This window comes from Epinephelus fuscoguttatus, linkage group LG15, assembly GCF_011397635.1.
Source record: "Epinephelus fuscoguttatus linkage group LG15, E.fuscoguttatus.final_Chr_v1".
In the NCBI taxonomy this organism is placed as follows: domain Eukaryota; kingdom Metazoa; phylum Chordata; class Actinopteri; order Perciformes; family Serranidae; genus Epinephelus; species Epinephelus fuscoguttatus.
Window position 1 is genome coordinate 42,337,424 of NC_064766.1, and position 20,836 is coordinate 42,358,259.

The following is a 20,836-nucleotide window of genomic DNA, read 5'->3' on the forward strand; positions in this document are numbered from 1 at the left end:
CAGAGCAGCGGGGGAGGGGGGGTTGTTAAAGGGACAGTCCACAGTATGAAGCAGGAGGAGGAGCTGAGGAGGCTGCAGCGCCTCCTGCTGGACTCTTCACATCTGAAACATCTGACGCTGCAGAATCTGTGACGTCTTTAAATCACCTCTCAGAAATCATCTTTTAAAAAACTCTTTCTAATTTTTAAAGTTTGTAACTTGTCTGTTGCTGTGGTCGTCATCCTAAAGCCAGAGCCACTGTGACAGTTTAATATCAGAGTGAAGTCTGATAAATCCTCTGTCAGCATTAACAGTGTCGGCCCGTGGCGTGGCCAGTATGAGTGAATGCTAAGAGCGCTGTCATCCACACGGGGGCGCCACAAAAAAGGGAAAGAAAAAAGAATCTAAATGTTTATTGTTGTGTTACTGCTGTTATTCTGAAATATGACAGAAGGACACAACAACACAACTACACAGCAACACAACTACACAGCAACGACTGCTGAATAACAGAGAGCCCCCCCCCCCCCATCCTCAGCTCGTTACACTTTACCTGCTCTCTGGGAGAGATGGGCGGAGTTATCCGACATCACATGAGCCCGAAACACGCTACAGCATTATCCTGTCTAAACCACTTAACTACCACGACACCACTGAAAGGATCAGCAGGAGAGCCTGTTGAGTTCGCTGTTAGCAGCTAGCAGTTAGCTGTAAGCAGTTAGCAGCTATCAGTTAGCAACTAGTTGTTAGCTTTTAACTGTTAGCGGTTAGCTGTTAGTGGTTAGCTTTTAGCTATTAGCAGTTAGCTTTTAGCGGTAAGCAGTTAGCAGCTGGCTGTTAGCCGTTAGTGGTTAGCTGTTGGCAGCTAACAGTTAGCTGTTCACTTGTAGCTGTTAGTAGTTCGCTTTTAGCTACGAGCAGTTAGCTGTTAGCTGATAGTGGTTAGCAGTTATTTGTTAGCAGTTAGCAGCTAGTTGTTATATGTTAGCAGTTAGCTGTTAGTGGTTAGCTTTTAGCTGTTAGCAGTTAGCTTAGAGCTGGTAGTTGTTATTGGTTAGCAGTTAGCTGTTAGCAGCTAGCTGTCTGCAGTTAGCAACTTGCTGTTAGCAGTCAATCTAAGCAGTTAGCAGTTAGCAGCTAATTATCATTACCTCTTAACAGCTGGTGAACACAACCAACAGCTGACAGAGGTTCCATTGATTTACATTGGGAAGCATTCAGGCTCTGGTCAGTAAAAATGAGTACTGGGTGAAGGTAAATTATAATGTTCTCATGATGTGTTCAGTGTAATCTCGTAAATTGTAGCATTTGGTGGTAAACGTGAATAAATCAGCTGTTTGAAGGAGAAATGTGTCAGTGTTTTCACAGGAATATAAAACGGATATTAGAGATTATTTTTCCAAAGATATTTTTCATGTGAATGAAGGTTATGTTAAAGGTTGTTTCATAAATGTGTATTAGAGGTGACATCATCCATGACATCACTACAGGTGTCACTTGTTCCATCATCCAAACCAAAACTTTATTTACATCAACAACACTGTTGAACGTTATCGTGATTATAGTTTGTAAAATATTAAAGACGGAATCAGTCTGCTGTTTGAAGCTCCGCCCCTCCGTCAGCACTCAAACCATCAAACAACCTATCAGAGCGTCAGTTTAATAAAAGCCTCGCTGCACTGCAACTTACATCAACAACAGTGGGACATGTGATTATTTTAATGACGCACACACAACATAAAGGTTAATAACCATGAAGACGATATGATGAGAGGAAATATCAAAGTGCCGTTCTGTTTATCGTCTGAGTCACAGCAGGACAACAGTATATGGACCTTAGTGTCCACATACTGTTGTCTTCATTGTGTTTCTCTGTTGACATGAAATCCATCTCATTCAGTTTGTATTGACTAACAGCTGTTACACAGAGCGAGGGGACGTTTTGATGTAGTGACATCATGCACCTGCAGTGATGCGTTTCCTGTTTCCTGGTTCATGTGTAGGTGTCTCCATATCTGCGGTGTCCGTCACTGATGAGCTGAGTTTTCTCGCTGGCGTTCGTTGGCTGCTGAACAATCGGAGTTTCAACGTCTGCAGAGAAACAAACAGGAAACAAACGTCACACTTAAAAATACAGGAGTGTGTGTTGTTGATGTTCAGCTGTTAAGTCATCAGGTTTTAATTTAACTCTGAGTCAGTGTTCAGATATGAAACCAGATTAAGGAGAAATTAATGGAAACGTTCACAGACTGCACTATATTAAGGGTTTTTAAGAGTAAAAAAAACACCTTTAATTCTACAAAAATTGATGAATCATTTATTTAATTTTTATGTTATAGGAACAAGTGTATAAGATGAACCACAGCGGTTATTGCCCAGGTGAGTTCACAGGTACCTTTTCTCCCTGAAAGCATAAATTAAGAGGTTTCTTTCATGGATTAATTAACGGGGATGGTTTTTAATGGTTTATCTGCATGTATTAACTAACAAACAAACTTTTATGTTAATCTAACAATGAAAGGCTCTAAGGTATAAATTAAGGGACGTCTTTCATGCTTAAAATAATTTGAAATCCCTTAAACAGCAGATGACTGCAGATAATTACTTTAAAAGGAAATTTCGGTTTATTTCAACCTGTCTCCTATCGTTCTAAATTTGTTTCAAGTGACTAGTGACATAGAAATAATAGTTAGCATGTTAGCGTTAGCCTAGATACAGCCGGGGCGCATAGTAGCGTCAGACCTGTTAAAACGTAAGTGAACAGGCAACCTTCAAGTGCAAAGTTAGTCCACTAAACAAGCTTTTTTTCCACAAAGACCGCCTCATATCGTTAGGATAAATGTCAGAGAACATATAGAAAACCACATGTAAACATGTTGTCTTACCTTACCGGTGTGCTGCCATGTTTGTTTACCATCTAGCTCTGCTTTCCAAAGCGCGGCCGAAATATATCTGGCGAGAACAAGCAGTGATCTCATAGCGTGCCTGAACAAGCAGCAACAGCTGGAAGGCAGAACCGGACAGTAGCCTGAAAAGTTTATTCATTCATTTTATGAAAGATTTATAGAATAATGGCTGACTTTTTGCCAGACTTCCACTTTATGGAGGAGGAATTTGATTTTGCAGAGTTTGATGGCCGCCCTTATTTATTTGAGCCAGAATACACTGACGAAGAGCTTCGTGAAATTGAAGAACGGAGGAGGAGGAGAGAGAGAGAGGTGCAACAGGTAGAGGACGAGAGAGGAGGAATGGCTGCTGCAAGGCTGCGTAGCTCTGGAGATTGGTGGTGTACCTGTGAATGCTGTGCCCCAGTGCCCACAGAAGAGGAATGCCTCTGTTGCAAGGAATGGGACCGGTTGCAGCCTTATTTTCAAGGTGTGGATGTGACCGAGGACGAGACACCTCCACCTGGAGTAGTATCCAGCTGGGCTTTATCTAGAGCTCGCCAGATATATTTCGGCCGCGCTTTGGAAAGCAGAGCTAGATGGTAAACAAACATGGCAGCACACCAGTAAGGTAAGACAACACGTTTACATGTTGTTTTCTATATGTTCTCTGACATTTATCCTAACGATATGAGGCGGTCTTTGTGGAAAAAAAGCTTGTTCAGTGGACTGACTTTGCACTTGAAGGTTGCCCGTTCACTTACGTTTTAACAGACAGTATATTTTGATTTTCTGGGTAATAAAAGCAGATATCCTTAAATCCCTCTGTATTTTTTTTTTCATGATATATGTAAACAAAATGAAAAAAGAATTTTGCACCTGCTTTATTAGATGTTCAGATTTATCTTCATAAAATCTATGCAGATTAGCACATATTTAATGACACAATGCATAATTTGCGTAATTAAACATTAAAATTTTAAAAACTTGTAATAAATTTTTGTCTCATAGCATTGTAAGTAATCAGCTGGGGAAGTTTCATGATGATGATAAAATGTTACCCTATTCACCTGCAGCGTCTCACCTTAATGACATCATCACTGATCAGTATGTTTTAAGGTCAGCAGGTGACATCAGGTCGATACTGCCTCAGAAATTAATGAATAAATGTTCGATAACAAATCACCTGACTGACTTAACTCTCTGAAGCTGTTTGTGATGATGATGATGATGAAGATGATGCTCAGTTTAAAGAGACGTTAAACACTGATGTGTGTGACTGTCAAAATAAAACCCCCAAGTTTCCTGTTGTCTCACCGTTGTCGGGGTCGTTGCGTATCTCCTCCTCCAGGTCGTCGGGGGAGACGTATTCTGGCCCCGCCCCCTCACCTGTGGGCGTCGGCCTCAGTTTCCCACAACAACAGTTACAGCAGCAGCAGAGACAGCAGCAGCAGTAACAGCCCGTCAGGACGCCGCAGACCAGGAACAGACCCTGGGAGAGAAACATATGACACAAACAGACACGGTGATGCGACGCTGAAAAAACACACAGCTTTGATGTGTGTCGGTCTACAGGTTGGCAGCTGTCTCACTGAGGTGACATTTTTGACGTGAGACACAAAGACTGAGACCTGATGGACCTACAGAAGCAGGTGGAACAGCAGCTACATGTTTCCTGTTTGGTCACTCACACATACACAGAGGCAGTGTAAGCCCCGCCCACCTTGGCCCACCAGGTGGACAGCATGAAGTAGGTGTTGACGTTGTCCTCTCCGAACTGCTGGGCGACGTAGAGCCCCAGAGATCCGTACGAGTCGTAGATGTTCCTCTTGGTGAGGTCGGACAGGACAGCGTGAGCATTGTTCAGCTCCTTGAACTTCTCCGCCGCCTCCGGGTTGTCGGGGTTCTTATCAGGGTGGTAGCGCAGCGCCAGCTTCCTGACATCACACACACGCTCATGTTAACACTTTATAAATCCATTCTACATCAAACATGTGATCCATCAGTGATCGGCTGATCGATCACCTGGTGCATGTCAGTGGGCGGGGCTGCAGTCGTCTTACCTGTAGGACTTCTTGATGTCGTCATGGCAACAGCCTTTCTCCAGACCCAGGACCTGATACAGAGACTCTCCAGAGGTGGACAAAGTTCGCTGCCTCCCGTCAGACATCCTGAACGCATCACCTGTCGCAGGTGGACACACGTCAGTCAGGAACAAACCATAGTTATGCACATTTAATTCTTCAGATGATTGATCAATAATTCTTTATCAACACTGAACACAGGACTGAGCAACACGCTCCATGAACACAGCAGCAGTTTGTTACTATAGCGAATATAAAGGTGCGTCATTACGTCAAATAAATCATCATCATGTCAGTCACTGTGAGCGCCAGTAAATCCATCTGGTGTCTAAGACACAGATTCATTCTGAGATTTATTGATCAGTTCATTTTGTCTTCATAATAATAAACAATAATAAAATATAAATCAGTTCTCATATGTTTTACAGCACGTAAGAGTTTCCACAGTGTTGGGCGGTCTCTGTAGGAACTCATAATGATTTAATAATGATTTAAATGTAAGAAAACCATGAGTGCAACACAGAGCAACAGGTGTGTGTGTGTGTGTGTGTGTGTGTGTAATGTAATAAGCTATTACATATTTAGGATAATTATTCAAATATAATCTGAGCCAAAAAAACACTGAATGATGTAAAAGTCATGGCACAGTGTGACTGTTTAAAATAAGAACTCTTCTGGTCCTGTTATAGGAACACTTCACCTGCAGAACCTTCACCTGAAAACAGTGAACATGCTGATTGATTGATTGATTGATTGATTGATTGATTGATTGATTGATTGATTGATTGGAGTCCACCTTCAAGAGCAGAACTATATCAGAGCTTCGTCATCACAGCTCCTGCAGAATAACCAGTCTTTAACTTTACACTCTGAAGTTGTCAAAGTCAAGCGCCTGAGCGGTGACTCGCGGTGTCTAAGACCAACAAAGAGAGACGTACTTTAACACTGGCATGATACGCAGCCTGTTGCTGTTATAGTCTAACTCGCCCGGCAGTGTCAGCGGGAAACATAGCAGGACAAGGACGAACATTAAAGCGGTTCCACTGATGTTTGGAACAATTAGTTGACATGCTCAGAATCCATCCATCCGGTTTCCTCCTCGTATCTGAGGCCAGGTCACAGAGCCAGCAGGCCCAACAAAGCTTCCCAGTCATCTCACTCCTCAGTGACACTTTCCAGCTCCTCCTGGAGGACCCCGCGGCATTCCCAGACCAGATGAGATGTATCATCACTCCAGTGTGTTTCGGCCTCCTTCCAGTTGGACGTGCCCACAACACCTCTGACGTGCTCAGAATCATTCAGCATATTAGACCCAGCATCATCTCATCAAAGGTTCTCATTGGTCCACCTCACCGGACACTGACCCACACACACAACACACGTTTGTCCAGAATCCTGCGTTACACAAACATCAAACCAAATTATAACCCACTGTAATAACACTGTTATAACACCACCTGCGTCGACCTGGACGTTGTCCCATTGGACAGCTGAGGTTTGCAGCAGAATGTCAGTCAGTCTTGTTTCTGACGGCGTGAGAAACAGCGGCGCAGCGTGAGTGAGTCTTTGCTGATTGCATGAGAGTTGTGTTCTCGTTACCTCAGCATGAGACCTTCATATCTATATAGGAAGCAGGTCCTCTTCTACAGAGATCACCATGTTGCACCGCCATGTTTCTACAGTAGCCCAGAGCAGACAAACCAAACACTGACCCTTTTTAAACAGGAGTTGTGCAAATTTACAGGAAAGCCCAATCAGTCTTCTTTCAGCATTGGCAGTATAAAAACAAAACGTGTAGCTCAGCATGTGACGTAAACAGTGACGTGGGAGGGAAGCCACGGCTGGTCAGTCCTTCGGCGATTCTCTCATAAGTCGGCCCGTCCTTCACCGTCCCCGTCATCTGATGGTTAATGGCCTCTTCATTTGCGAGGACAAGGAGGGCGCGCAATTCCTTGTCTCCCCAGTTGCTCATCTTTACAGTGTCTGTCAGGTTTGTGTTTCCCTCTTGCTACTAGCTGCTCGCTAATTCCTGCTATCAGGGCACCTCGGATCAACTCACCAATCATTCAGCTCCTGACCACTCAAGTGTCCTCACTGGAGCTTTAGCTCAAAGACTCCACCTGTATCATGCAAAACTACAAGTGTTTGTCTGCTTTAAGAAGACAAGTCAGCACTGATTCCCAACCTGTGGGTCCTGGCCCCCATTAGGGGTCGCCAGAGCTTCACAGGGAGTCACAGAGACTTTTTGATTATAAGTGATGGACCAGACACACCGAGCCTCAGATACCTAGCAGCGACAAAAGCCGACTGTTGAGTCGCCTCATGAGTCTCAGCCAAAAAGTTGCACCTGCACACACCACAAAGTCTCCAGCTGACAGTCACAGGGAGGTCACTCACCGACGCGCTCCGACGCCGATTCAAACTGACAAAATTCAAACGGTGTGTGAGAGACATGAAGTGAGGGAGGGTGGGGGCCCACAGTGAGTGTTACAGCACAGGGCCCCAGTATCTGATGCTCCACCTCTGACAGTGACCATGCAGAAATGACATCATATTATTGATCTTGATATTAGTGATACATGTCTGAATAACACAACAGCACATCAGAACAGACGCTCTGCACCACCATCGATACTGATGTTTAATTTCCATAATTGCACATTATATTACAAGTACACGTCATACATATACTCTTATACTGTATATATATGTATATATGTATACTGTAGATTGAAAAGCAAAAGGCTGATGATCCACATCTTTACAGCCACTTCAGAAAAAGAGACACAAGAACCAAACAGCTGATCTGAGCTCAGTCACTGAAACTCTGTCCACTCTATTCAAATCACACAACTGACAAACGTGTCAGAGGATTCCCATCTGACAGAGTCATCCTGTAAAAACCGCATGAAGAATATTAACACGATATGTTACCTTCAAAACTTTGCTGTCTCTTTAGACAAGTAACACATGATACACCTGGTGATGTCACACTGATTCTACCTGTAAAGAAAAAGAAAGGCTGAAGCTGAGAGTTAAAGAGCAGAGTGATGGAGCTGGTACCTGCTGCTGGAGCCTTAGAGCGTCTCGACCAAGCCTCTGCCTGTCCTCTGCCTGTCCTCTGCCTGTCCTCTGCCTGTCCTCTGCCTGTCTTCTACCTGTTCAGGTGTTTGTGGTCCGCCTGTGGCCGAGAGGATCTCTGACGCCTCCATCAAACATTCAGCAGCTGCTCGGCTCAGGTGACCACGAGCCGCCACGCCTGCTCAGGTTTCACTGAGACGCTCCAATGGATGCATTGTGACAGGGAGGAGGGAAGGTCGCCATGACAACCAGGTGAGTCAAGGAGAGGGTGCAGACAGACAGACAGACAGACAGACAGACAGCGTCCAGTCATGAGAAGCAGCAGTAACAGTGATAATACTACAGATATAAAGTTACTGGGTTATTATTGTGTGTGTTGCCTTCAGGTTCTGCAGGACTTCAGAGTGTCACACTCTGAGAAGAGAACTGAGAAGTTTCACTGATGAAGTAAAAGTTGTGTTTGTGTTCAGTAACATTAATAAATATTAATATCTGTGTCTTTCCATGAGGACACTGATCAGAAACATGTTCTTCTGTTACTAAAGAATAAAAACATCAGATCAGCAGAACGTGTTCGTCTTTATTTTTATTTAATCACAGAAAATCAGATATTCAGTTTTTTTTCTTTCACTGTGAGAAGATGATTGAGATCATGTGACGTTCAATAAGCTTCATTAGAAAACACAGACTGTCCTGTGGTGATGAGAAATATTGAAGATTGAGTCAGAAGCAGGAAGTTGGATCCCCAGCAGGAACGTCCTATGATCCGTCCCCAGATCAGTTTATGACCCTGAACACAACACCAGGATCAGAACATGGCGGAACTGAGTGTTTGTTTTATTCTGTGACATCATTAAAGGAAATACTCACAGCTGATTGGTCCAACAGTCACAGGAAACTGACTGGGTGAGGCCACAGCGGCGGACCGAGCCCGTCGTCCAGAACAGTTCTACAGAGAAGAAATCAAAAGAACATTTATTAAACACAGAAAAATAGATTAAAGACCCCTGGACTTCTGGGAATCCCTGAAGTACCCCTCTGACCTCATTAGGAACCCCAGAACATCTTTAAGAACCCCGGTACCCACTTATGAACTGCTAGAACCTTTTTTAAGGACCTGTGGGTTCCCTTCAAGAAGTTCTAGAGCAGGGCTCGTGAACCTCCTCCTGACATCTATAGCCTTGACCTCTGACCCGGACCTATGAGAATCCCTTAAGAACCTCTAGAACCTGTATACAGTAAGAACCCATGCTACTCTCTTACAGAACCTGCAGGAACTCTGAAGAACCATTAGAACTCATAAAATCCTCTTAAGGATGTCTAGAACCTAATTAAAAAACTAAGGAACCTCTTCAAGAATCATGACACCACTTAAGAACATCTAGAACCTCTTTAATAACCCATAGTACCCCTTAAGACCCTGTAGAATCATTTTATAGGCCTTTATAGGCCCCCCTTAAGAATTTCTAAAACCCTTAGAACCTGAATAAAACCCATGCAACCTGCTTAAGAACTTCTGGAACCTTATAGACCTCTAGAACACTTTAAGGACTCATGGACTCCTGACATCTATAACTTTGACCTGGACCTATGAGAACACCTTAAGAACCTCTAGAACCTGTCTAGAGTAAGAAGAACCCATGCTACTCTCTTACAGAACCTGTGGGAACTCATTAAGGACTCTTAGAATCCTCTGAATCCTTAGAACTTATCTAAAGAAGTGAGGGAACTCCTGAAACCTGTCGAGGAACCACGACACCCGCTGTAGAACCTGTGGAACCAGACCCAGGTGTTCCTGAGTGTGGAGCAGCTGCAGTACACTCACAGGGCTGCAGGGGGCGCTGTCCCCATCACACAGGCTGATCCTGCAGTGCAGGTAAACGTCCTCATAAGTGCCGTGGAACAGAAAGAACAGCACCGAGAAACGAGCGCGCTGTGACACACCGCTTTCCTCCACCCTCACGTGACGGCGGTCCACTGGACACCTGCAGGAGACAACCAATCAGACCACAGCTGAAAATCTGTTTTCACGTGCCGTCAACACGGCTGCTGAGCTGAACATTTATTGTGAAAATCTGTCTTCCTGTGGGATGTGTGTGACATTCAGGGGCCAAACAGAGATTCAGTTTGCAGAAAACTTCAAAAATCATTAAAAAAAAAGTTTCCAATAAATTTTGAGACGATCGAAGAATCGATCAATCTTCAATCGACTGATCGCTGCAGCTCCGTCAGTCAAACTGATTTTATTGGTCAGGACTCGTCACCTGTTCTGGATCAGGACGTATCTGGCAGGATCGTCGGCGCTGGGGGAGTTTGTGACGTAGCAGTTTTCCAGGAGAAGCTTGAAGAGGTTGTTGTCGTAGTTTTCCACGGAGACGCCAACGTACAGGGGGACGCCCAGCGGCAGCCTGACCGGGCCAGCGGGGAACGGCTCGCTGTAGTCCGGTCTCTGGTACAGAGTCATCCCTGCTCTGGTGGGCGCACCTGAACGCACCACTCCGACTCTCCGACTCCTGCCGAGAGACGAGACACGTGACTGACAAACACCTGAGGAGACGACACACAGGTGAACTGAGAAAAACCCAACACTCAGAGACTTTTCAGACAAACTGGACTCTTAATTTTTCATCTTTAAATACCCTTAACCCATTAATAATGATGCCATTGCAGTATTCTATTAGTTAATGGGTTGTTGGATTTAAGGGATTTTTAAAGAGTAGAAACCCCCTTAGAACTGACCAAGTAGCCAAAAGGCCCTTAATTTAAACCTTTAAAGGACTTACATTTTTTAATTAAGGTGAAAATTAAGGGATGCGTTTCATGTATTTGTTTTGTATGTGTGCAGATAATCATTACAAACCCCTTAATATTTTAAAATCCATTTATTTATCCACAAATTAGCCTTAAATATGGGGTGAACACCAGAATCTGATCCTCTTAACCTGAATTTGAGGTGTCCGTGAATACATGAATTTACTATGTTTGTTTCACCCTTTAAGAACTCCTTAGTTCATGCCAAAAAATAAAAATAAATAGATAAACATTTAAAAACCCTTAACTTATTCTATTAGCGTTAGGCAAAGCAACTTTATATGAATAACACATTTTATTAACAAATGCAAAAAACATAAACAGTGCAAAAACATTAAAATACAAATGTAAAGAAGAGAAACATTTTAAAGGGAAATCCTAAAGTTAAGACTGGAAACATAAGGGTAGAGTTTTAAGGGCATTATGTTATGTAACACATGTTCTAAATGTTCACCAAATCTGGTGAACATGTTCAGCAGCAGAATAATATTTAAGACTTAAGTAGATTTAAGAGGTTAAAAAATGTAAAGTAACACAAATAACAATAAGGCTATATGTCCATTTATTTATACCTCAAAATGCATTAATGTTTTATTTAATGGTATACAAAAAACCTGATATTAATTTCATAATGTTTAGTAAATGGTCTATCGTAATCTGTCATTCATCCTTAAATTAAGGTTGAAACGCTGATTTTGCTCCTAAATTGTAAATTAGGTCATTTAAAGATACAAATTAAGGGGTACTAGTACTGAGATTTCCCTTTAAATAACCTTAATTCTGCAGCCTTAAAACTAAAATATCTGAATACTGAATAGAATAAAATCTCATTGCTAAAAAAAAAAAAAAAATTGAAACCAAAAACTCTTAATCTTAAAAATGCCTTAAACTTATCATTCATAGATTTCTCAAATATTTCACATACATGTGGAAACTAAGGAAAAAGTCATGAAGCCCTTAGAATCTACTTAATGTGTTCATTAAGTACTTTATGTTTTTAATAGGGTGATTTTAAGGGGAAGTATCTCTGAGCACAAACACACTGGTTTAGATTAAGATGTTTGTGTGTTTTCAGGGGAAAAGGACTAATTAAGGGTTAATTGATGAGATTTTAAGGGATCTATGCTGGTCGGAGAAGTCTTGCTCTGTGATTGGCTGACAGGTGTCTGTTTGCTGTAGGTAAGCAACAGCACTGATGCTTCAGTTAACTGAAGATCGTCACACTTTAAACTCAGCGACGCGCTGATGGTGAACTCACGGCAGCTGGTATTGAAGGGGGGCGTCTAGGCTGGTGATGTCATCCAGCGGGAAGACGCAGGAGAAAGGGATGCTCATCGGGGGCGTGGCGTGGGTCTGACCAGATGGGTACAAAAACAAAATGTTGGTGTACGTGATGTGGGAGCCATTTGTCTGGAACAAATAAAAACAGATAAAATGATGAAATTGGTAAAACATGATTTTAACTTTTGTTTTGTCAACAAGATAAAACGTCATCATGATGTCATCATCACTGCTGGATGAGGAAATAAACAACTTCAGCTACTTAATAACCTGATAACATGTCTGATGTTGTGTTTAAAGCTTAGGCTGCCCCCCAGTGGACAAACAAAATAATGCAGCTTTAACCAAATTTAAAATATAAAGGACCAACAGTAGAGCCCTGAGGAACTCCATGACACTGATCTTCAACAGGGTGATCATGTCACTCCATGTCTGCTGTTCACTAACATTAGGCACATGCTATAAGATGATGATACATCAGGCCTGTCAGTTTAATGTGGAGTTCCTCTGCCCCCTAGTGGTCAGAAGGTATTAAATATCCAGATATGAAGCTGAACAGATATGGAGAACATCAATCAATCAATCAATCACTCAATCAATCAATTTTATTTATAAAGCCCAATATCACAAATCACAATTTGCCTCACAGGGCTTTACAGCATACGACATCCCTCTGTCCTTAGGACCCTCACAGCTGATCAGGAAAAACTCCCCAAAAAACCCTTTAACGGGGAAAAGAACATCAAACCAAATGCACCTCCACCACGTTTCCACAGATGCCCTTCCTTCGCTCCACCAGGTACGACATGGTCTCCTGGTTTTCGACCTGCTGGTGGCAGCGCGGGTCGATCAGGTGAGCGGACGACCCGTTCAGCCCTTGTTCCTCCAGCTGCCTTTTCTGGACCGTCAGACGCAGGTGATCCTGTCCACAGTCCAGCTCCGGCTCTTGAAAACCATCGAGTTCATCTGATGCAAACACAACACAGCAGGAACAAGGCATTGTGGGTATGTGAGTCATTTTTCATTTCACAGGGTTCCTGCACATTTTCATCGACAAAGTTTCAAAACAATTTGTGACTTTTAAAGGACTCATCATAACATTTCAGTGGCCAGTTGGGGTCCATGGGGGAGAGATGGGCCATGACGTAAACAGTACCCTAAATTCTAATATGCTCAATGTCACAATGCTAACATGCTAATGTTTAGCAGGTGTAATGTCTACATGTTAACCATCTTTCGCTTAGCGTGTTAGCATGCTAACATTAGCCAGTCACAGAGTCCATCTTCTAGCTTCGTTCTGACCTGAGCAGATGACTCCAGCATCTTCAGCATGGTTGCAGTTATGAGTACCAAACCCTGGATGGCCACACTCTGTTAATGAAGACTCACTGCCTGTACAGGCAACGTCATCCATCCAGATCTGTCCGAGGCCCTGTCCAAAGTGGGCGGAACTAGTTGCAGACTGGGCGGGGCCACATCGCAGCTGTCTGCAGACCACCTGGGCGTCGTTTATATCCCACAAATCATCACATACTGTTCCCCACTGGCTGTTATGGAGAACCTCCACTCTACCAGAGCACGGTGTGTTACCATTGACCAACCTCAGCCGAAATTCAGAAGCTAAACATTAAAACAGAGAAACAGTGAACAAGGAATAACTTTTCATACATTTAATTATTTAGACAAAATGTGAATTTATCAGAATTTATTTTAATTAGTAGAAATTGGATGAAACAGAACTGTGACACAAACATTCAGGCAAAAACAGAAAATCTAAAATACCATTTTTGTCACAACTGATTAATCGTTTTAATGTATTGTTTTTTCTTTAAAACCTATCTTAAGATCTATCCCCCACGAAAAAAAGATACCCTCTTAAGGGTCCATGAAATGTAAACAATAATATCTGAAATATAGCTCCTGAATTCAGAAATCCCTGGAACTTTTTCAAGGACCAATGGGGAAGTGTTAGTCATGTGAACAGCCTGGACCACCACTAGAACCTAAGTGAGTAAGTAAAAGTATTGGAACTCCTGAAAAGAATCTATAATTTCTTCAGGAACCATGGAACTCCCTTCAAGGACATTTTTAAAAGAAGTACATCCAGAGCTCTGCTGCCCATCTGCTGACCTATTCCTGATCCCACGATCACATCACCCCTGTCCTCCAGAACCTTCATCGGCTCCCTGTTCCACAATGCATCCAATTCAAAGTCCTTCTCATCACTTATAAAGCCCTTCATAACCAGGCTCCCTCCTACGTCACCGACTTGCTCCACCACCACACTCCTTCCTGCAGCCTCCGCTCCTCTGATGCCAACCTCCTGACTCCACCACTCAGGACCAAGCACGAAACCTGGGGCGACAGGGCCTTCCTCGCCCCCTTCCTCTGGAACACTCTCCCAAAACACATTCGGACTGCACCGACCTCTCCCAGTTCAAATCACTTCCCAAAACCCATCCTTTCAAAACGGCTTTAAATGTGTGAATGACGTTGTGTGTATTTTATTGTAGTCTATTTTGTGATTGTTTTTCACCAATGTAAAGTGTCTTTGAGTACCATGAAGCGCTCTATAATTAAAATGGATTATTATTATTATTATTATTATCATTATTATCATTATTATCTCAAGGGATCTGCAGGACCTGTTTAAAGACTTGTGGGAGGACATATGGAAACTCTTTGGGACCAGTTGTCCTCCCGAAATGACCCCAGAATCTATAGAATCTCTTAAAAGACCCAATGTAACCTCTACAACCTCTTTAAGAACTCATTAAAGACATATGGAAACCCTTTAAGAATGTCTGGGCCCCAGAAATGCAGTTCTTGATCCTCTTTGACATCTAGAAATGCCTTGAAGGACATTCTTTAAAGGATCTCAAGGGATCTGTTGGAACCTCTAGAATCTCTTTAGGAAACCTTGGAACTCCTGTTGAAGGACCTAAGAAACCTTTCTAAGGATCCAGTGTAACCTCTATGACCTCTTTAAGAAGTCTTTATGGACTTAAACCCTTTAAGACTGTCTGGGTCAAGACGGCTGATCATGAGCTTCAGAAATGCAGTTCTTGATCCTCTTTAGGACATGTGGAATCCCTTGAAGGACATTTTTTAAGGATCTCAAGAAATCTGTCAGAAACTCGAGAATCTCTCAAGGGAACCATAGAACTCCTGTTGAAGGACCACAAAAACCTCTCCAAGGACCTGTGGGTCCTGACTCTGAAGGAGCCCTGGAATCTCTTTAGGGGCTTATGTAATATCCTGGGAGACCACTAAAACCTGTTTAAGGACTTATGAAAACCAGTGAAAGACATGTGGAAACTCTTCAGGACCAGTTGATCTCCCCAAATGACCCTACAACCTGTGGAACCTCTTCAGAGATCCAGTGTAACCTCTACAACCTCTTAAAGAATGTGCAAGTAGAAACTCTTTAAGGACGTATGGAAAACCTTTAAGACCTGAGTCAGGGGTAACCAACCATGAGTCTCAGAGAGGCAGTTCTAGATCCTCTTTTGGACACGTAGAACCCCCTTGAAGACAAGTTGTATGTCAGTGGTCACTAACCTGGACGTCCACAACTCCAGTTGATCTTGTCATTGCTCACACAGGTCTCACCTTCAGCGCAGGTATTACACACCATGGTATTGACATCTGAGAACAGAACAACAAAGTCCACTAAAGATTCTGATGGTCTAAGCTCTGAACTGTCCTTTAAGACATAATAACCTTCAAGCACACATTTCAGGTCCTGAACCACTGATCTACATCTTACAGTGAAATAAAGAGGATTGCACCAGATGTTGGAGTGTTCCTTTGAGACTTCAGGATCAGGATCCTGGTATTTAGCTCAACCTTGACTCTACAGTGTGACTCCATATCATGAATACTTGTCTCTTACCTGCGCAGTAAGCTAGCCGACACAAGTTGGGGCTCACAAACTTGTAGACGTAGTAGTTTCTTGGGCAGGCTTTCACATGGATGATGTTGGACTGAAACTGGCAGCAGCCTCCCTCCCAGCTGCCACAGACCTCTGCCCGGACGATGCCCTCAGAATCCAGTGGGTGGGGACTCCTCAGCCACAGCGGAGCGTCAGTCCCACACATGTGACTCTCAATGCACCTCTCTGGCATCTGAACACTACTGTTACCAATGAACAGGCGGTACCAGCCCTGCCAATCAGTACGGCTGTCGCAGGCCACGGACTCCGGGTCCACCCTGTAGTCTGTGGCTCGCCAGTCGTCTTGTAGTGGAGTGTAGTGCTGACACGGGTCAATGCAGCGAGATGTGCCATCCACCTGGAGGCAGTCCTGACCGAAAGGGCACTGTGTGCCGCCGCAGGCAAACGTCACTGAGCGGGGTTTGGTTTTGGTGTTGGTGTGAGGTTGTAGATCAGGGGTCAGCAGGCAGGTGAAGGAGCCCGGTGTGTTTTCACAAATCAGGCCAGGACTGCACGGAGGATGGGGCAGCGAACACTCATCTATGTCCATGCAGCCCTGCAGTGGCAACCAGCGGTACCCTTTGCTGCAGCAGTCATCGTTGCAGGTGGTTTTGTTGTAGCAGGTGAAGCCATCTCCCACCAAACCATCTTCACAGCAGCAGAACACGCCCACAGTCTCCACACTGTTGTCATGGAGGGAGGAGCGGCATCGAGCCAGTCTATGACACGCCTCACAGCTGGTGGCCGCAGACCCTGAGGACAAGCAAGGGTTCATTACAAAACATCAATATTATATAGCAAACAGATTGAACTGTGAATAACACTGTGGCAATAACTCTCACGTCAGATATCCGATATAATCAGCGACAGTATATATTTGTCCTGCTGACTGACAAGTGTTGATTAATGTGTGTTGTCTTTATATGTTAATAAATTCAGTTAAAATACCAGGTAGACACTTTGTCTGTGGATACACAGCTCAGTTAATATTTTGTGTTTCTGGGGGTTTTCCAGTATTTTGTGGCTCTGAGTCCACAGGTGAGTCCACAGGTGAGTCCACAGGTAAGTCCACAGGTAAGTCTTTCGTCAGCCACAAAATACTGGAATACCCCCCAGGAACACAAAAATATCATAGCCTGTAGACTCAAACTGTGGAAAGTTCATTTATACTTCTAGCTACAGCGTAGGCTCTACGTCGAGACTACACCGTACCCTGACGTGCACCTCCCCAGAAATGTAACTCCACAGTGTCACAGTGACGCAGACCTCCTGTCTGTCTCTGTGAGCTGAAACCATTTCCCTCAGTGGAAACAAAGCTTTGATTTACTTTAATTTCACAGATAAGAAACAATAAACTGTGAAGACAATAAAGCCTCCACACACTGTGTGTGATTTATCCTGGCTGAAATATGAGCAGAGGAAATCTCTGCTAGCTGCTAGGCTAATTTATACAATGTAAAATGCCATACGCTTGTGCTAATAACGTTAGCATGTTGCATTTGTGGGGAAAATGTGTCCAGATAAAGACGAAAGTGTTTGTCTGTGAATGCTGCGAGTTATAGTGAAGCTGAGTTGTGTTTGAAACTGTCTCTACTGCAGAGTGACACTGACACACCACTGCAGAAGTAAAAACGGCGAAGGCGGCATGCATAGGGTCTATGCACAACCATAAATCCCCTTTTACCTGTGGACTCACCTGTGGATTCACCTGTGCTCTGAGCTGAACAGGCAGCCATAAGGAGCAGAAACAGCAGAGTGATGAACCGCTGGAACATTTTTAATCACCAGTCTGTTACAGAGAGAATTTTTAGTTTTGTAGAAGATGTTTTACACTGGTTTATTTTACAGAAACAGGAAGTACAATTAGGGTCTGCTGATCAGGTGACTACGTTAATATTTCCATGACTGTATATTAAAAAGCTAACTGAAGGTACTTCTATTTATATTCTGAGTCATTACCTCACTCTCTGAGAGCTTTAAATTTACAACAGTCTGAAACATTGATTCCACATGTCTTCATGATCAGAAATAAAACAGAACACCACATTTTGTTTGTTGACGTTTTGCCCAAAAAAATCATCATCATCTTGGATCCCGGCAGAATTTTGTTTCTTTGCTTCAAACATTTTGCTAAAGTAAAGTTTATTGATTCATAAATATATGTTTGGGTATAAACTGAGTTATCTTAATATTCTCATTAGAATAAAATGCAACAAGATGTACTGTATTATGTGTCAGTGTCCAGTTTATTAAGTACACCGAGCTAAATGAATGCAGCAGCCTGCGATAAAGTCTGTCCTCACTGTGGATAAAAACATTAAAAACACAGCAGCTCAAACTGAACATTACGACTTCATGAAGTTTGTTACTGACTGAATAAAACACTCATGAGCAGACTTTACCTTCACTGTAGCTCTGAGTGCACGTTTCTTCTTCAGGTTGACAGACTTCCGTCAGTACTGAGAATGTGCTTCTGGGAAAGGGCTGTTTAACAGCAGCTCGATAATCAGAGGTGATTATTGTTGTTGTTGTAAAGTTATAAATTAAAAGTGCTGCGTCAGACAAATAATAATGAGGGTGGAGAAAAAGTGCTCTCACTTTTCTCTGCTTTCATTTCAGGTCTTGTAGAAAGTTCTTCAAACAAACTTCAGTTTTTCTTTTGAGGTTCCTGAACAGCTGAGATTTTATAGAAATCTTTATAAAGGACATGTTGTTTAAAATGTCTAAAATCATAATGAGCAGCTGGTATCTGTGATCAGAGCAGCTGGTTTTATTGGGAACAAAGGTTTTATCCCACTGACTCACACGCTGGAACAAAACAGGTTATCAAAAACTGAAGAGGTCAAAGTCTGGTGGGATGTTTCAGGACAGTCTGGCAGTGTTATAATGAGGTAGTTTTTGATTTGTTACTGACATCTGTGTTTTTGTCTCCTCTGAAGTTTATATGTCATAATGAACGTTGCATTCATGTGGTGTCTGTAGAATCAAAACAATCCACCTCAAGTCAAAACAACAACTCAGAAAATGTTTCACAAGTTGCCGAGTTTGACGTCATGTACGCAGGAACACTGCCGATGAAAGGTCATCTTTGGTTGATGGTAACAAACTCTTTTTATTAATTCATGTATTACATATCTTTTTTTCAATCCCTCCATAATTTCACAAGATGTTTTTGGGATTGTTGCTGCCCGAAATGTCTGAATTTTTTTGCAATAAAATTTGGGGGCAAGTGAAAATCAGCAACAGCTGATTGCCAGTGTTGTTTGAATTGTTGTTTGAGTTCTGAAGCTGCTTTTTGGATCCATCAGTTATCTTCGCCCCCGACTTCCACTGCGGGGGTGAAGCCATCAAGATGGAGTTTTATAGCAACTAATGATGAAGCTGCAGACAGGCAGATGTCACTATATGATCTGTTCAGGGGAAGTGAGCAGCTTCAGCCAACAGACAGCTGGATGTTCAACATCATTCATGTGCAGTCCAGAGACAAACTGTGGCTATGGAGCACACATTCTTTGGACTAATGGAAGCATCAGTATAAATGTTTGAATTGTAGGTTTCTGTAAACCACAGATATGTAACAGTGTCATGAAAAAGTTTGGCCCCCCCGGTCAAGCTTTCATTTACTGTGAGTAGAAGATGAACTGATCTCCAAATGACATGAAGGTAAAGATGCAACATTTCCTCAGTGTTTGTATTTTAATCAACATCAGTGTGTTCATTTTGTTTTGTACAATTTCAAAGTGAAAAAAATGAAAAGAGCACCGTCCAAAAGGCTGAGCAGTGAGACAGCTGAGCAGTGAGACAGCTGAGCAGTGAGACAGCTGTCCCCAGGGTCTCTTGTTGACAGTGATGGTGAGGACAGAGCAGGTGACTCCTGACAGCTTGTCCCAACACTCAGCAGCCATGGGCTCCTCTAAACAGCTGCCTGCACTCTGAACACTCTGATGAAGACTAGAGGAAGATAGCAAAGTGTTTTCAGGGAGCTGTTGGACGTTAACAGGAACTGTGGAGGTCTGAAGCAAGCAAGCTGAAAACTGTGTGAGAGAGGGAGAGTGGTGGTGCACTGTTGTACTGTGCAGACACACCTGGACAGGTATGAGCTTCATGGAAGAGTCATCAGAAGAAAACCTGTCCTGTGTCCTCACCACTACATTCAGAGCCTGATGCTTTATGGAGACACGTCCTGGGGACGGATGAAGGTCAAACAGACCATAATGAGCAAATGTTGCTGCAACAAGAGAACGAGTTCAAGTATCTTAGAGTCTTGTTCACAGTGAGGGTAGAATGAAGCGTGACATGGATCAGTGGTTTGGTGTGGCGTCTGCAGTAATGTCGGTGCTGCCCGTTGAAGGTTAGGCCACGCCTCTCACAGTCCCCAGACCTAAACATCATTGAACATCTGTGGATAGAGCTCAAAGAGCAGAGCATGAAGAAAGAACTGAGAGACTCTGAGCTGGATACAAACAGGGTTTAGAAGAAGGGGGCGCTACTGAGCACTGACCATGCAAGGGCCAAACTTTGGCTTCAGGACCTTTTTATTTTTTGTTATTCTGAAACTGTGAAAGATGAAATTAAAAAATCATCTTGTTTAAAATATTGAAGAAATGTGTCATTATTAACTTCATGTCTTCCAGTTCATTTAATCTTCCACTGAACTCACAGTAAATGAAAGTTTGACTGTTAGTTGAAACTTTGAACAACGCTGTGGTCAACAAGTTTAGGTAAAAATAAACACTTGGTTTTGGCTTAAAATAACTGCTTTTGGTGGCGCAGTTGGAAAC

General features: G+C 43.0%; 2 protein-coding genes across 3 annotated transcripts; both read right to left on the minus strand.

The window, feature by feature from the left end:
* Window positions 1-825: 825 nt before the first annotated feature.
* dnajc5b (DnaJ (Hsp40) homolog, subfamily C, member 5 beta) lies at window positions 826-8,082 on the minus strand. Its single transcript, XM_049599354.1, has 5 exons — window positions 8,012-8,082; window positions 4,928-5,048; window positions 4,588-4,801; window positions 4,182-4,356; window positions 826-2,070 (listed from the first exon to the last, which is right to left on the minus strand). The coding sequence occupies exons 2-5, from the start codon at window positions 5,032-5,034 to the stop codon at window positions 1,973-1,975; spliced, it is 594 nt and encodes a 197-aa protein (XP_049455311.1). The 5' UTR covers window positions 5,035-5,048; window positions 8,012-8,082; the 3' UTR covers window positions 826-1,972.
* A 529-nt stretch (window positions 8,083-8,611) lies between these two features.
* On the minus strand, window positions 8,612-18,542 carry LOC125902726 (uromodulin-like). 2 transcript variants are annotated; one of them, XM_049599285.1, is made up of 11 exons: window positions 18,458-18,542; window positions 17,752-17,844; window positions 16,017-16,808; window positions 15,683-15,769; window positions 13,424-13,741; window positions 12,879-13,087; window positions 12,099-12,250; window positions 10,294-10,542; window positions 9,855-10,014; window positions 8,900-8,978; window positions 8,612-8,819 (listed from the first exon to the last, which is right to left on the minus strand). In XM_049599285.1, exons 2-11 carry the CDS (start codon window positions 17,828-17,830, stop codon window positions 8,812-8,814), a joined length of 2,133 nt encoding a protein of 710 aa, XP_049455242.1. In that variant the 5' UTR covers window positions 17,831-17,844; window positions 18,458-18,542; the 3' UTR covers window positions 8,612-8,811. The 2 variants fall into 2 exon arrangements, with proteins under 2 accessions (XP_049455242.1, XP_049455241.1); XM_049599284.1 differs by having other exon boundaries at window positions 9,769-10,014.
* Between the last annotated feature and the right edge of the window lie 2,294 nt (window positions 18,543-20,836).